Raw genomic sequence first — 13,694 nt, forward strand, 5'->3', positions numbered from 1 at the left:
CGGTGATGGTGACGGTGACGGTGGTAGAGGTGATGGAGGTGATGGAGGTGAGGTGATGGGACGGTTGGTGATGTAGATTATAGGTGATTGTGACAGGAGACATATCTTCTACCCAGATAGGTTAAGTTGAGGTACTACGTTGATATCATACAGTGTCTATATACAGTGTCTGAGTCGAGTCGCAATATGCGGCCATGTCAACCAGGTGTAGGAGATGCAGTGCCGCTCCCTAGCCTGGCCTTTTTGGCACGCCGTTTCAACTCCCGCTTCGTCAACTGCAGGTCGTCCGTTGGTGTGCTCTGGCCATCCGTACCACCCAGTGACGCTTTACGCTTCACCCCGTTCCCGTCAGATCCAGCTGGAGTCACGATCCCAGACTTCTTTCCTCCCTTCTTACCCTGGCCAGCAGTCGTCTGCTCATTCCTTGCATCTTCCTCCCCTCCGTATATGACATCCACCGTCCCCCGGAAACTGGTCCTCTTCACCCGCGCCATGGCCACAACTTTCCTCGTCTCCTCACACACCGCCTCCTTCGCCCTCTCGGATTTCATCCCCCAAACACATGCCAAATTAACCACGTCCCATGGCGCGCGAATACCAAGCGCCTGTTTAGCTTCGCTGGAGATGATTATCCCTCTACCCCGCGCGGCGCGGATCAACGAAGCTGCATTTCCGATTAGATTTCTCCTAGCTTCTAACCCGCTACCCGTTACTCCGGGACCGTAGCATATTTCAAGTCGTACGCCCCGTGATATTGCGGCGGAGAGGGTTTTGAATTTAAAATGAAAGGGTAGTCGTGTAGAGAGGTCGAGGGATATTATATCACAGTCGAGGTTATTGCAGGCCTGTGAGAGTGTTTTTTCGTTCACGGGACGGATGGCCACAATTGAAAAGGACTGTGCTAGTGTTGCGAGCCGTTGGTTCTGTGTTGAGTCGGAGAGGGTGAGGTTCAGGCGGGATAGGAGGGTGAGAGATGCGGGCACGTTAGCTGGCGGCGGCAGAGGGGATATTGTTGCCGGTAGTTTGCCCGTTATGGATTGTGACAGAGCTACGGTGGTGTATCCCACTGATAAGAAGTATATGTGTGAGCCGAGTTCGTCTCCAGAGCACTCCATCCGCTTATTCTGTATTCCTTGTTTCGATAAGGTGGTACTCACGTTCAGATAGGAACCTCAAAGTATTGGTGATTCCGGGCTCATTGGGGCCATCATACGGAATATTCAAGTCGTAAAACATGGCGATGGTATATATCCCATCCAACCCCCCCTCTGTGAATCAAGGTGATATGATGAGTGCAGCTTTGGAGCTTAACAAATTTCGCGATAAAGCTCATGGATCTTCAAAATATATCATGTCACGTGATGGCACACTTTGCTCGTTCAAGTTCCATATTATCCGTCCAACCAATATGTCTAGTACTACGGAGTACTAATAGAGATACATAATTCAAGAAAAACTCTAGTTAGCCAGCAAGTCACCTCTATACAGGTCTTTCTTTATTAAGAATATATCAACGGCGCAGTAACCAAGGCAGAGATCTAGCAACGCTCTTCGTAACAACACCAGTTTCCTTTCTTTGTCAGACACCATACCTTGTCCATTCGGCAGCAGGTTTTCTATGATCTAATTAAAGCCCCTGTCTAGATCAGGTTTGATACTAGGTACATCCTGGCTGCATTGCAGGTTGAAGGGCACTTATATTTCTGCCTAATGTAGTCATACGCAGTACCCTGTACGGAGTAGAGATATCAAGTGATAGTTGTTCAGTTGCTGGTGAGTAGAACGATATCTGTATCCCCGGAGTCAGTGGTTATACAAGAAGAGAATATAGGGTATATGCAACCACCGGCGCCGTTTGCATTAGCGCTGAGCGTCCTGGTATCAATCCACCATCTGTCGGATACTCCATATATGATCTAGTTTACTCCATCTATGCCCGGAAAATATGATCTTGGCGACTGTCAAAGCAACACGGTAGCCTTCCAGAGCCGATCGGAGAGGAGACACTATATCTGCAGCGTATCATCCTCTCCGTCCAACGAAGATGCTGGCTCATCTTGTTTTCCATGTTGCTTTCTTTCCTGTTTTCTTTCCTGTTTTCCGCGGCAAGTTCTTCCGGTCGGGAAAAAATTAATCCGGCGAGCGTTATTGGTCCGTGCACCTCTTACTCTTTTCTGTGGGCTGTAAGTCCCGTGACATGGTCGCTTGGAGCTCGTTCGAGAGTTCATATTGTTGACGGGTTTGCATTTCGCAAGTCCAATTATCCGCTTCACTTGACTGGAACGCCTGTCTCTCTCTCTCGTTCTCGAGGCCCAGCTCTGTTTCACGTCTAATTGCAGCTCGTGTGTTTTGCTCGCGAACCCATCAAGCGATAGCCGCCCATTCCGAGTTTTGAACCCCCCGCCTACACACTCGGTATCGCCCTGAGTGGGGTGATCGCAATCAGTCACCATGGCACGCGTATACGCAGACGTAAACCAGAAGATGCCCAAGACGTACTGGGATTATGACAGCGTCAACATATCGTGGGGCGTTCTAGAGAACTATGAAGTTGTGCGGAAAATTGGTATGCCAGCCTCGAACTTGTCCATTCCTCTCAGATCTGCCTTATCGCTCCAAACACCCCTGTCACAGCCTGCTAACGTAACCTGATCAGGAAGGGGGAAATACTCAGAGGTGTTTGAGGGCGTAAATGTTGTGAACTACCAGAAATGTGTTGTCAAAGTCCTCAAACCCGTCAAGAAACGAAAGATCAAGCGAGAGATCAAGATCCTTCAGAATCTGTCAGGTGGTCCAAACGTCGTCGCATTGCTGGACGTTGTTCGCGATAGCCAGAGCAAGACTCCGAGTCTGGTTTTTGAATATGTCAACAACACCGACTTCCGGACGCTATACCCCCGATTGGTTGATTACGATGTTCGATACTACATATTCGAGCTCCTGAAGGCCCTGGATTTCTGCCACAGCAAGGGAATAATGCACAGAGATGTCAAACCACACAACGTAATGATTGATCATGAGCGGAGAAAGGTACGTGTTTTCATCTCTAACCATATCACGGATACGCCAGGCGCAATTTTACTTACACATACGTCTAGTTACGACTCATCGATTGGGGATTAGCAGAGTTCTACCACCAAGGAATGGAGTATAACGTCAGAGTTGCCTCGCGTTATTTCAAGGGGCCCGAGCTACTTGTTGACTTCCAAGAGTATGACTATTCCTTAGACATGTGGTCTCTTGGAGCGATGTTTGCGTCCATGATCTTCAGGAAGGAACCGTTCTTCCACGGCAGCAGTAATGCGGACCAACTGGTCAAAATTGCCAAGGTCCTTGGAACGGATGAATTGTTCGACTACCTCGACAAATATAACATCGAGTTGGACCCTCAGTACGACGACATTCTTCAGCGTTACCCCCGGAAAGCATGGCACTCTTTCGTCAACTCAGAGAACCAGAGATTCATCAGCAATGAAGCTATCGACTTTTTGGATAAATTGCTCAGATACGACCACACCGTAAGTGTTCCCTGATCCTGTAGAGGTTCGCCTTGATGGACACTATCACTAACTTGACTCATAGGAACGTCTGACTGCTCAGGAGGCGATGGCCCACCCCTACTTCGCCCCTGTTCGCGCTGCCGCTGCCACGAATGCCCAGAGCAGCCCTAGCACTGCTCCTAACTCCTAAGCACTATCCGCGATACCCCTACATGTCACATTTTTTTTACTCGCCCAACTGTTTTGATACACCTCATCCCTCGACGCATATTTACCTCTCTCCTCCAGCAAGGGTTTTATTGGCAGAATAAATTTGAGCATCTATCCTCCAGTTAATCAGGGACCATTCATCATCGAGTAATTACCTTTGGGAGTCGGCAGGTGTACCTTATTTCCAGTATTTTCGTTTTTAGGTTGTTTAGCGCTATGCATGAGACGTCTACAGGAATGAATGGATAGTTGATGATGCCTCGATCAATCGCATTCACAGCTTCTGAAAACCCGTGCATTCCTTACCTTTTATCCGCCTATAATTAACAGTTGTATGTATATATCCCTGCGATTTTGTTCTTGCAGTCCGGTCTAGAAAAGTTCAATTACATAATCACATATCCGGTCCAGACCACGTGATATCTTTCTCTCTCCGAATTGAAGTGGGAGGTTTTTTGACTCATGAGGCTGGAAGTTGAAGAAACGAAGTTGATATCCCGTATCAATTGCGAATTTCTCCTTTTAAAAGGTGCCGTTCGCCGGTCCAAACCCTTGTTCGCCTAATTACTCACTCCTTTCCCCTCTATTTTTCCCACAGTTTACGGGCAAACCGTAAATCACGATACTCCGACGATTCGCAACGCGCTCGGCGCGGAGGGGAATTTACATTCGTCCTCAATTTGTAAACATGGCTTCCCTTGCTACAGCCCAATCTTCCGGTATGTGATCGAAAGTTATCTCCGCGCCGTTGGGAACGCCGTTAATCTAACATTCTCTGCCATCAATCTTAGACGCCCCGGCCGAATCGTCCACTGGCGGGGTAGCCAACCCAGTCCCAGATGCTGGAAACGCCGGAGCAGAAGCGCAAGGTGGAAAGGTCAAGTCGGAAAAAGAACGTAGGTTGTCCATTTCCTTTTAACCGGTGACACATCCTATACCTCGAAGTCGATATCTAACAGAAAAATTCGATATAGTTGAGAGGGAGCGAAAAAAGGCCGAAAAACTAAAGAAATTCGCCGAAAAGGCTGCAAAGAAGGCGACCACAGCCCCTGCGCCAGCCAAAACTACGGAGAAGAAGCCCAAGATAGAGAAAGACAAGACCACCGACGCCTACGACCCCAAAGTAATCGAAGCCGGCAGATACAAATGGTGGGAGGAGCGGGACTTGTTCAAACCCGAGTTTGGCCCTGACGGGAAAGTAAAAGAGGCCGGATACTTCGTCATTCCAATTCCACCACCAAATGTTACGGGAGCTCTCCACATTGGTCATGCTTTGACGAAGGCTCTTCAGGATACCATGATCCGATGGCAACGAATGAAGGGAAAGACCGTACTGTATCTTCCAGGATACGACCATGCTGGTATCTCCACACAGAGCGTTGTAGAGAAGATTCTATGGAAGACGGAAAAGAAATCGAGGCACGATCTTGGAAGAGAAGCTATGGTGGGCAAAATCTGGGAGTGGACACACAAGTACCACGACAGCATTACCGCCTCCCTTCGGAGGTTGGGCGGTTCTTTCGACTGGTCCAGAGAGGCCTTCACTATGGACGAAAACCTTTCTGCTGCCGTTACTGAGACCTTCGTCCGCCTCCATGAAGAAGGAACTATCTATCGTGGAAACCGCCTTGTGAACTGGTGTGTTGCTATGAATACATCCCTGTCCAATCTTGAGGTGGAAAACCGTGACCTTGAAGGTCGAACTTTGCTAGATGTCCCTGGCTATTCGAGGAAGGTTGAATTCGGTGTTCTGACTCACTTTTTGTATGAAGTCGATGGCACGGATGAGAAGATTGAAGTTGCGACTACTCGTCCAGAAACCATGCTTGGTGATACTGGTGTAGCTGTCCATCCTGATGACAAACGATATCAGAAGTTTATCGGAATGAAGGTTAAGCACCCCTTTGTCGACAGGTTGCTACCAATCTTCGCAGATGATAAGGTTGACCCTGAATTCGGTACTGGTGCTGTCAAGATCACTCCTGCACACGACTTTAATGATTATATTCGTGGAAAGGAAAACAACCTTGAGTTCATTTCGATCATGAACGATGACGGTACTTTCAACGAAAACGCTGGCCCCTTCGCCGGAGTGAAGCGTTTCGATGCCCGTTATCAAGTTATTGAGAAACTAAAGGAAAAAGGACTGTATGTGAAATGGGAGAACAACCCAATGAAGGTTCCACAGTGTCTCAAATCGGGTGATGTTATCGAGCCCATCATGAAGCCGCAATGGTGGATGAAGATGAGCGAGCTCGTGAAGCCTGCTATCAAGGCCGTCGAAAGTGGAGAAATTATCATCCGCCCAGAGAGCGCAGAGAAGAGTTACTACCGATGGATGTACAATCTCAATGACTGGTGCTTGTCGAGACAGCTGTGGTGGGGCCATCAAGCTCCCGCTTACTTCGTCGAGATTGAAGGCGAAAAGGGCGATGATTCCGACGGCAACCTCTGGGTAACTGGCCGCACTGAGGAGGAAGCAAAGGCTAAAGCCGACGCGAAATTCCCAGGAAAGAAATTCGTGCTAAAGAGAGACCCCGATGTGTTGGACACTTGGTTCTCTTCTGGTCAATGGCCATATTCTACTCTTGGCTGGCCTAAGAAGACCCATGACTTCGAAAATCTTTACCCTGTCTCCATCTTGGAAACTGGATGGGATATTCTCTTCTTCTGGGTTGCTCGCATGATCATGCTTGGAATCAAGATGACTGGTCAAGTCCCATTCAAAGAAGTATACTGCCACTCGCTCATCAGAGATTCCGAAGGCAGGAAAATGTCCAAGTCTCTTGGTAACGTTGTTGACCCCATCGATGTCATGAACGGCATCTCCCTACAAAAGTTGCACGATAAGCTGCTAGAAGGTAACCTTGCGGAGAAGGAAGTTGCAATCGCAACGAAATTCCAGAAAAAGGCTTTCCCTAAAGGCATCCCAGAGTGTGGTGCCGATGCGCTACGATTCTCGTTGCTTGCGTACAGTACAGGTGGTAAGTTAATATATATTTTGTCCCATAACTCGGAACGAAATAATGGGCCATTTGCTAACTCTCTGTTTCTCATAAGGTGGTGATATCAATTTCGACATTCAGGTGATCTACGGCTATAGAAGGTTCTGCAATAAAATTTACCAGGCCACCAAATTCGTTCTAGGCAAACTGGGAGACGACTTCAAACCCCAAGCAGCGCCTACTAAGACTGGCAAGGAGTCCCTTTCCGAGAGATGGATCTTGCATAAGTTCAACCAGGCTGCAAAGGCAACCAACGAGGCTTTGGAGAACCGTGAGTTCTCTGTCGCGGCCAACACTATTTACCAGTACTGGTACAGCCAACTTTGCGATGTTTTCATCGAAAATTCCAAGACTCTGTTGCAAGCAGATGCCGACCCCGCTGTCCAGCAGTCAGCTAAGGAAACTCTTTATACCTCTCTAGAGGGCGCTTTGACTCTTGTCCATCCAGTTATGCCTTTCGTAACTGAAGAGCTCTGGCAGCGCCTCCCCAGACGGCCTAATGATGAAACCATCTCCATCATGAAGGCCGCCTACCCAGACTATAACTCTTCGTTCGACGACCCCGCCGCAGAAACCGCCTATGAACTCATTCTCAATACGTCAAAGGCGATTCGAAGTATCCTCGCTGAATACGATGTGAAGACTAAGGGAGATGTCATCGTTCAAGCATATGACGCAACAAGCCACAAGACTATCTCCGAAGAACTTGCCAGCATCAAATCTTTGAGCGGCAAAAATATTGGCGAATTGACCCTGCTCGATGCCGATAACCGTACACCTCCACCAGGCTGTGTTGTTTCACCTGTCGGCGCCCAAGCCGCTGTATATCTCCAGGTGTCTGACGAAGTCCGCCTAGAGCAGGAGGAAAAGGCCAAAGCTAACCTCCTGAAGATCCAAGATACGATCAAGAAACAGCAGGCTATCATGAATGCTGCTCAGTGGAGAGAAAAGGCTAAGCCCGAGGTCAGAGAACTTGAAGAAAAGAAGCTGTTGGATGCCCAGGGCGAGGCGGCACGTCTTGAAGAGCAGATTTCTGAGTTAGAGAAACTGAAAATTTAAGTAGACGGGTAGTTTACTCCGTGGGCGTCTATCGCCTAGCTCCCAATTTATATTAAACTTTGAAATTCAAACTTGATTTTAAATAATTTCATAGGGGTACTAATGCATGATAGTCCCTGTAGCTCTCGAAAGCATTTAAAAGTTCTCAGGGTCAATTAAATCATATCTAACAATAGTAGTAGCTTTACCGACCGACTTCTATATTGCTCAACGAATGACAAACTTAGGGCTTGTATAAATCAAACTCTCCAAAATCTCAACCAGCCCTTCTTCGTACTCTTTCTAGTGGTATGATAACCAGTTCTTGCTGAAGGGGGTTAATTCCCATCCGGTTTGCGAGCAGGTCTGCAGGGAACAGCAAGCTTATGAGGCGGGATTATACCAAGCTTTGTACTGTCAGTGGTACAGGAGAGGATCGATTCTGGTCTTCCAGTCTTGAGCGCCTCCTTACGCACAGAACCAGCCCTTTCAGGGTTATCATACATATACTCTTGTGACTCCTGAGGGCTCCGACCTTTAGCTGAAGTCGAGGGAGCCCGCGGGGGCAAGGTAATGACTTCGGCTTTAGATGATGATACTGGCGTTTCATTCTGTGTCAACGTAGATGCTCTCGAGAAAGATACGGGTAGCGCATGCTGAGCTGAGTCTGAGCGATTCTGTGTCTGCGTTTCCTTGTTTTTCGTGTGCGTTTGTGTTTTTCTTTCTGTCTTAGATGGAGAGGCAGACTGATACTGTGTTTGGGCACACTTTGCCTGTCTCTTCTTCCTTGTCGTTGAGGAGATAGGATGGAAACTCGCGGACGGACGATGTTGCTTCATCAGCGGTCCGTTGTTTGGTACTATGTAGTCGTGGACGGCTATAGTTGGCGTTGGTACGAATTGAATGCCATTGATCGCCCCTATCCCATTGATTATCGATGGATGAGGCAGGTTTCCTGGAACAATGCCTTCCGTAGACAGGAGCTGGATATGTCTCGCGCAGTACACGGGGACCAATTCTATACACGGAATTTGTTATCCATATCATCCATTTTAGAATCCTTAGGATTTAAGGTAACGGGGGCTGAATATCAATATTTACCACCGTCTCTGATATGTGTTATGTCAGATAACACATGAATGTGACCTTCGTAAATATACCTGCCTTTATTTCCATCATTTAATGCCTTGCAGACTAGACAAGGACCTATCCGGCTCGATAGCCTCTCTTGGTAGGGGGTCAATTGTTCTCCAAGCTCACTGTAAACAAAATGTATAGCTTCCCCAGAACTGGGCATGTACATTGTTTCAAGTTGATAGCTAGTATCGATTTGTAGCTGCAGAGGCTGAACTTGAATCCGTGGCTCCTGGTCGAAGTATATCAACGAGTTGATATGCGCCATTGTTAAAGCACGAGTGATTGTTGTCTCATCTAGACTTCTACCTCCGGAGAGTATTTGAATGAAGTAGAAAAGTATTAGATATAGGGGTAAGAGAAGGCAATATACCTACTCCCATTCCTCATGGAGGCAGATCTGGTGTACAAAGTACGTCTTCATGGTGCGCTCAAAGGCCTTGTGACCTTAATACCAGAACATAAACCTCATGGTTGTAGGTAGTTAAACATACTCCGGCCCTATTTGAAATGTACGCCCAGTAGGTACCGGACACCTAGTATCATTTGCCTCATCCATGCTAGGAATGGAACAGCGTGCCCGTGTTCAATTCGTAGTGGTGTCGCTTCTATGATCATCCCCTGTTGTTTTCTTCTGTGACATATAATTTGGCATGTTCCAATATAGAGGAAGCGGTCCAGTTAGAGTCACAGAGTATCGGGGCTGCTGGACACGAGAAGGGCCACTTCTACCGGGCGTAGTACATGCATGCATGCATGGTAGTAAGGCTCAAGCAATGCAACTCTAGCAAACGGTTGACGTTGCTGTTTGTGGGGAGCGCAAGGCTGTACTATTCACCTGTTGTACACTGGTATGGGGGTGACAACCTCTGTTTCTATGGTATACTTGAGATATCCTGCAGCCCATATCGTGATGTTGCATGAGCAGTTGTAATAGAAATGTCTTTGACTGGTGACAAACCCCCAAGTCACTCCTAGGCGCCCCTTTTATATCGTAGCTAATCATCACATCCCTTGTGTGCAACAACGGCGGCAAGTTCGGAATAGACGAAGGCATAGAAACGACTTCATACCGGTACTTAGAAAAATACTTGCTGGGATGAAGGGCATACTACGTATGTCGTGGGGAGGCCGAGATACCCCAGAATGCACAATGACTTATCTATCCGGTCTATATTGGCCTTTGATGGATAGGACATTGATTCTCTTGCTTTCACTACATCTTCTGGCCAATATGGGAGTGAGTCCAACTTACATGGCTAACGCTCTGTTGAACGTGAAGCCCAGCAGCACTCTACGACCTGTGAACAAGAATGGGCAGATGCCCGCAATATATTGCTGCTATGAAGATCTCTCATACTGCAAACATTTTAACCTGGACACAAAGTCGATTATACTGCTACTATGGCTTCCGTTAAACCCAGCCCCGATTACTATGCGACCCTCGAAGTCTCACAGGCCGCGGATCTCGACACTATCAAGTCCAACTACAAGCGCCTTGCGCTGGCCAAACACCCAGACAAGAACCGCTCAAATCCTAACGCAACAACTGAATTCCAGCTGGTGGGCTCCCTAACTACTTGGTCGCTCCAGAGTCGAGCGCCGATCTAACTAGCTGAGCGTTTAGGTTCTAGAAGCGTACTCGACTCTATCTAACCCTAACACTCGGCGGAAATATGACCTCAGATACTCCCCTAATAAACGGACCTACCAAGCAGCACCCACTCCCCAGGGGGCCGCTGGTAGAGGTAAATCCTTCTGGGATATAACTGCTGAGAGGCGGCGAGGGGAGTGGGCGAAGTTATTGCAAATGATGATTGATAGGCTAGCGCAACAGAAGAACGACAGACTCAAAGGGAAGCAAAAGATAGACAAGTTGCGGAGCGAATTAACGAATCTGAAGAAAGGTATTGAACATTACAACGAAATCATAGATACGTTGGATTCGACACCGGGATATCTCAGCACGATTTTTACAGGAGATCAGCAAGAACGGAGGGATCACGCAAAGAATAAGGTGATAGAGAAGAAAAGACAACTGTCGGCCAAGCGAGGTATGCTAGAGAAGCAAGAGAGGCTCATGCGAGATTGTGAAATTTATATCCAGCGTACCATGAGCGACATCCGCAAGTTTAAAAACGAGGCCAGAAGAGACTGAGTGGAAGGCAGGACTGGAACCCTTTTTTCGGGGACATAAATCCTGATATCTCACAAAGCCGAGTATGTAGATCCACGACTAGTTAGTTAGATAGAATGCTTTATTTTTCTTGCCCTTTTTACAATACACTTGAATTGTCATGAAACCAATTACTACTATTAACAGCTGTTGTGCTCATCACCTATACGGAGATACCTTCAAATTTATCCACGATGACCTTCAACTCGTCATCCATCCACTCTATTTCGCTGGCCATGACTAACGCAGCCAGCCACTGCGTATCGTTAAGTATTGGCTGAAGCCCATCATCCAACCATGCTCTAACGCGCATAGTCTGTGGGGCCTGGTTGTTAGTTTGCCCATGGTAGTATTGACGGATGGTGTTAAGCAAGGTAGGTAGATCAGCGCACTGGTTAGCGGTGACCTGGAAACGAGGATATATCCGTTTGTGTTCTTGATCTTGTATAATATTGATCGATACTGTCACGGGCAGAGAGTCAGGCACTTGGTGATGTTGTGGCTGTTGCTCTAGTTCCTGCTGTATCTGTACCTGGTGGTCGGGTTGCTGGTGGTCGGGTTGCTGGATCATCGGCGCTGATGTTGGAAATTGAGGATGATGTTGGTGGGCGTCGCCGTTATTTTGTTGGATGTTCGGATGCTCCAGAAGATGGCTTTTCACTATGCGGGTTACATCACGGGTTATACCACTTGCGCTATATAACAGCGAAAGAGCTCAGTTAGCATCAAACATATCACATAATTTTCTTTGGCAAGGATAGATTGGAAACCTACAAATAATTGCGCGCAGCAATGTCTTCTTCGCCGCTTATTCGAAAGTTTATTTCGGACATGGACTCAGACGACATTATGTGGTTAACGGTGCACTCCTGGCAGCTATCCGTACACAGTGTCGCATCTCCACCATGGTCAAGCTGATAATGGCAGTCGACTGTTGCAACTAGTCCCCACCAATCTTGCTGAGACAAGCCGGAAATCGATCCAAGGTTATCCAAACGGTAACCCTGGTTATACGTATCATATGAGCGTGCGACAGAGTCCCAATCCGTTGGGTAGGTAGGGTATTCAGTCCTTATTAAACCTAACATCCCAAGCTCGGTGTTGTTGTTAGGAGGTGGCTGGTGATATCGCTGCACGCTTTCGGGTATGGTGTCCGACACAGTTGCTGAATTTCGTTTCTCCTTATCCTCAGTGTTGCCTCCTTTCCGTGTTTCGATGGCATATTGGCGCTGTCGTTCGTTGGTAACCATACGTCTAAGGAGAGGAATGACGAGTGAAATGATTTTCTGATCATCCCTAGGCCATATCATCTCCCTTGGGCCTACGCCCTCGTTCACAGCATTTTCTCCAAAAAATCGTAACCCATTTCCTTCCCGCTCAAGAAAATCGCCAACACAGTTCCACAATCGTAGCTTTACCATCTCGGTGTCCCCCCGTCCTCTCTGACCGACGCAGTCACGTCGTTCAGGGTGATTTTCATCAAGCATATATGCCTTTGCAGCAGCTTGAAGGTGAAGAAAATTCTCCGGTGATAATTCCAAGGAAGCAAACATCTTCGACATCGGCGGGCGCGTAGCTTTCTTGCTCGTCGCAGATGGCTGTCTGAAGAGGGCAACGGCAGAATGGACACCCGCTGCACGAGCATCGGATATTACTCTTTGAGGCGGCATCTCTCGGATATCCAAAGAGCTTCCATCATTTTCAGAAGGAGCTTGGGTAACCGTCACTTCCTGGGTGTGAAGACTTTCATCTCCATCCCCAAATCTGAACCGCGCCGTGGCTGAAGTCATGGCTGGGTCAACATTGGACTGGTTCCGCTTTCGTTTCCGCGTTGTCGCACTGCCCGTTGAATTTGATGCACTCATTGATCTGTCTACGCCTACTGCGGAGTCTCCGCTGGTAGGTATACCACCAAACGGATGGCCGGTTTGGCTAGTCGTCGCAAAACCATTGTCATCCAGGTGCATGCCAACGCCATAACTATCCAGGTGGCTCTGGATCGCCCGGCCATGACCAGCCGCCATCATGTCACTGTCATCGTTCTGCGCCCACCCAACGTCCTGTCCAGCAGCCGCAGTTGCAGCTTGAACAAGTCCAGCAAGATGATTATCAGTAGTGTACTCTGGCGAGACACCGACGTTGCTATTGCTTGAATGAGATGTACCCCCGTCAATGTGATGCTGTTGCTGAACCTGAGGCTGTTGCGTATGGTCCACAAAGTCATTGTTGGTATTCTGCTGCGAGCCAGATGCCATCACGTCTAGGGAGAGCAAACGGAACAATAGATGTCACTTTCCGGAGGTTATACTCCAATTGATTTTTTCACCTATTGGACGAATCAGCTCTTGAACAGGGAAAGACAGCTGTTTGTGATGTCAAGAATTCATAAGGGGTAATAGCGTCTTCCGGGTATATTATACTGCTGCTATAGCCATAGTTCTTGGTACATCATACCATGGTCGCGATGACGCATTTTCAGCCGGACATACCTGTCTTTCCCTATATCCCTAAAAAATCCATTCAACCAGGCCGAGTAGACACTACTACCCAACAGCTATTCCCGCGCGCTATCGAAGCTGTATACCGCGGATCTACACTGCAGATGTATAGAAAGTGCTTTGCTGGCGGTTT

General features: G+C 47.9%; 4 protein-coding genes across 4 annotated transcripts; 2 read left to right on the forward strand and 2 right to left on the reverse strand.

The window, feature by feature from the left end:
- Positions 1-197: 197 nt before the first annotated feature.
- GIQ15_04824 (uncharacterized protein) lies at positions 198-1,236 on the reverse strand (the record flags this gene model as incomplete). The annotated part of the gene is made up of 2 exons (XM_033552241.1): positions 198-1,066; positions 1,158-1,236. 2 exons carry the CDS (start codon positions 1,234-1,236, stop codon positions 198-200), a joined length of 948 nt encoding a protein of 315 aa, XP_033405971.1.
- Positions 1,237-2,451: 1,215 nt separating this feature from the next.
- Positions 2,452-3,690, forward strand: GIQ15_04825 (casein kinase II subunit alpha; the record flags this gene model as incomplete). Its single annotated transcript, XM_033552242.1, has 4 exons — positions 2,452-2,566; positions 2,657-3,030; positions 3,099-3,518; positions 3,583-3,690. The coding sequence occupies 4 exons, from the start codon at positions 2,452-2,454 to the stop codon at positions 3,688-3,690; spliced, it is 1,017 nt and encodes a 338-aa protein (XP_033405972.1).
- A 708-nt stretch (positions 3,691-4,398) lies between these two features.
- GIQ15_04826 (valine-tRNA ligase) lies at positions 4,399-7,774 on the forward strand (the record flags this gene model as incomplete). Its single annotated transcript, XM_033552243.1, has 4 exons — positions 4,399-4,429; positions 4,502-4,606; positions 4,685-6,694; positions 6,771-7,774. The coding sequence occupies 4 exons, from the start codon at positions 4,399-4,401 to the stop codon at positions 7,772-7,774; spliced, it is 3,150 nt and encodes a 1,049-aa protein (XP_033405973.1).
- Positions 7,775-11,226: 3,452 nt separating this feature from the next.
- GIQ15_04827 (uncharacterized protein) lies at positions 11,227-13,318 on the reverse strand (the record flags this gene model as incomplete). Its single annotated transcript, XM_033552244.1, has 2 exons — positions 11,227-11,758; positions 11,838-13,318. 2 exons carry the CDS (start codon positions 13,316-13,318, stop codon positions 11,227-11,229), a joined length of 2,013 nt encoding a protein of 670 aa, XP_033405974.1.
- Positions 13,319-13,694: the final 376 nt, after the last annotated feature.

Source organism: Arthroderma uncinatum (genome assembly GCF_011692745.1).
Source record: "Arthroderma uncinatum strain CBS 119779 chromosome Unknown scaffold3, whole genome shotgun sequence".
In the NCBI taxonomy this organism is placed as follows: domain Eukaryota; kingdom Fungi; phylum Ascomycota; class Eurotiomycetes; order Onygenales; family Arthrodermataceae; genus Arthroderma; species Arthroderma uncinatum.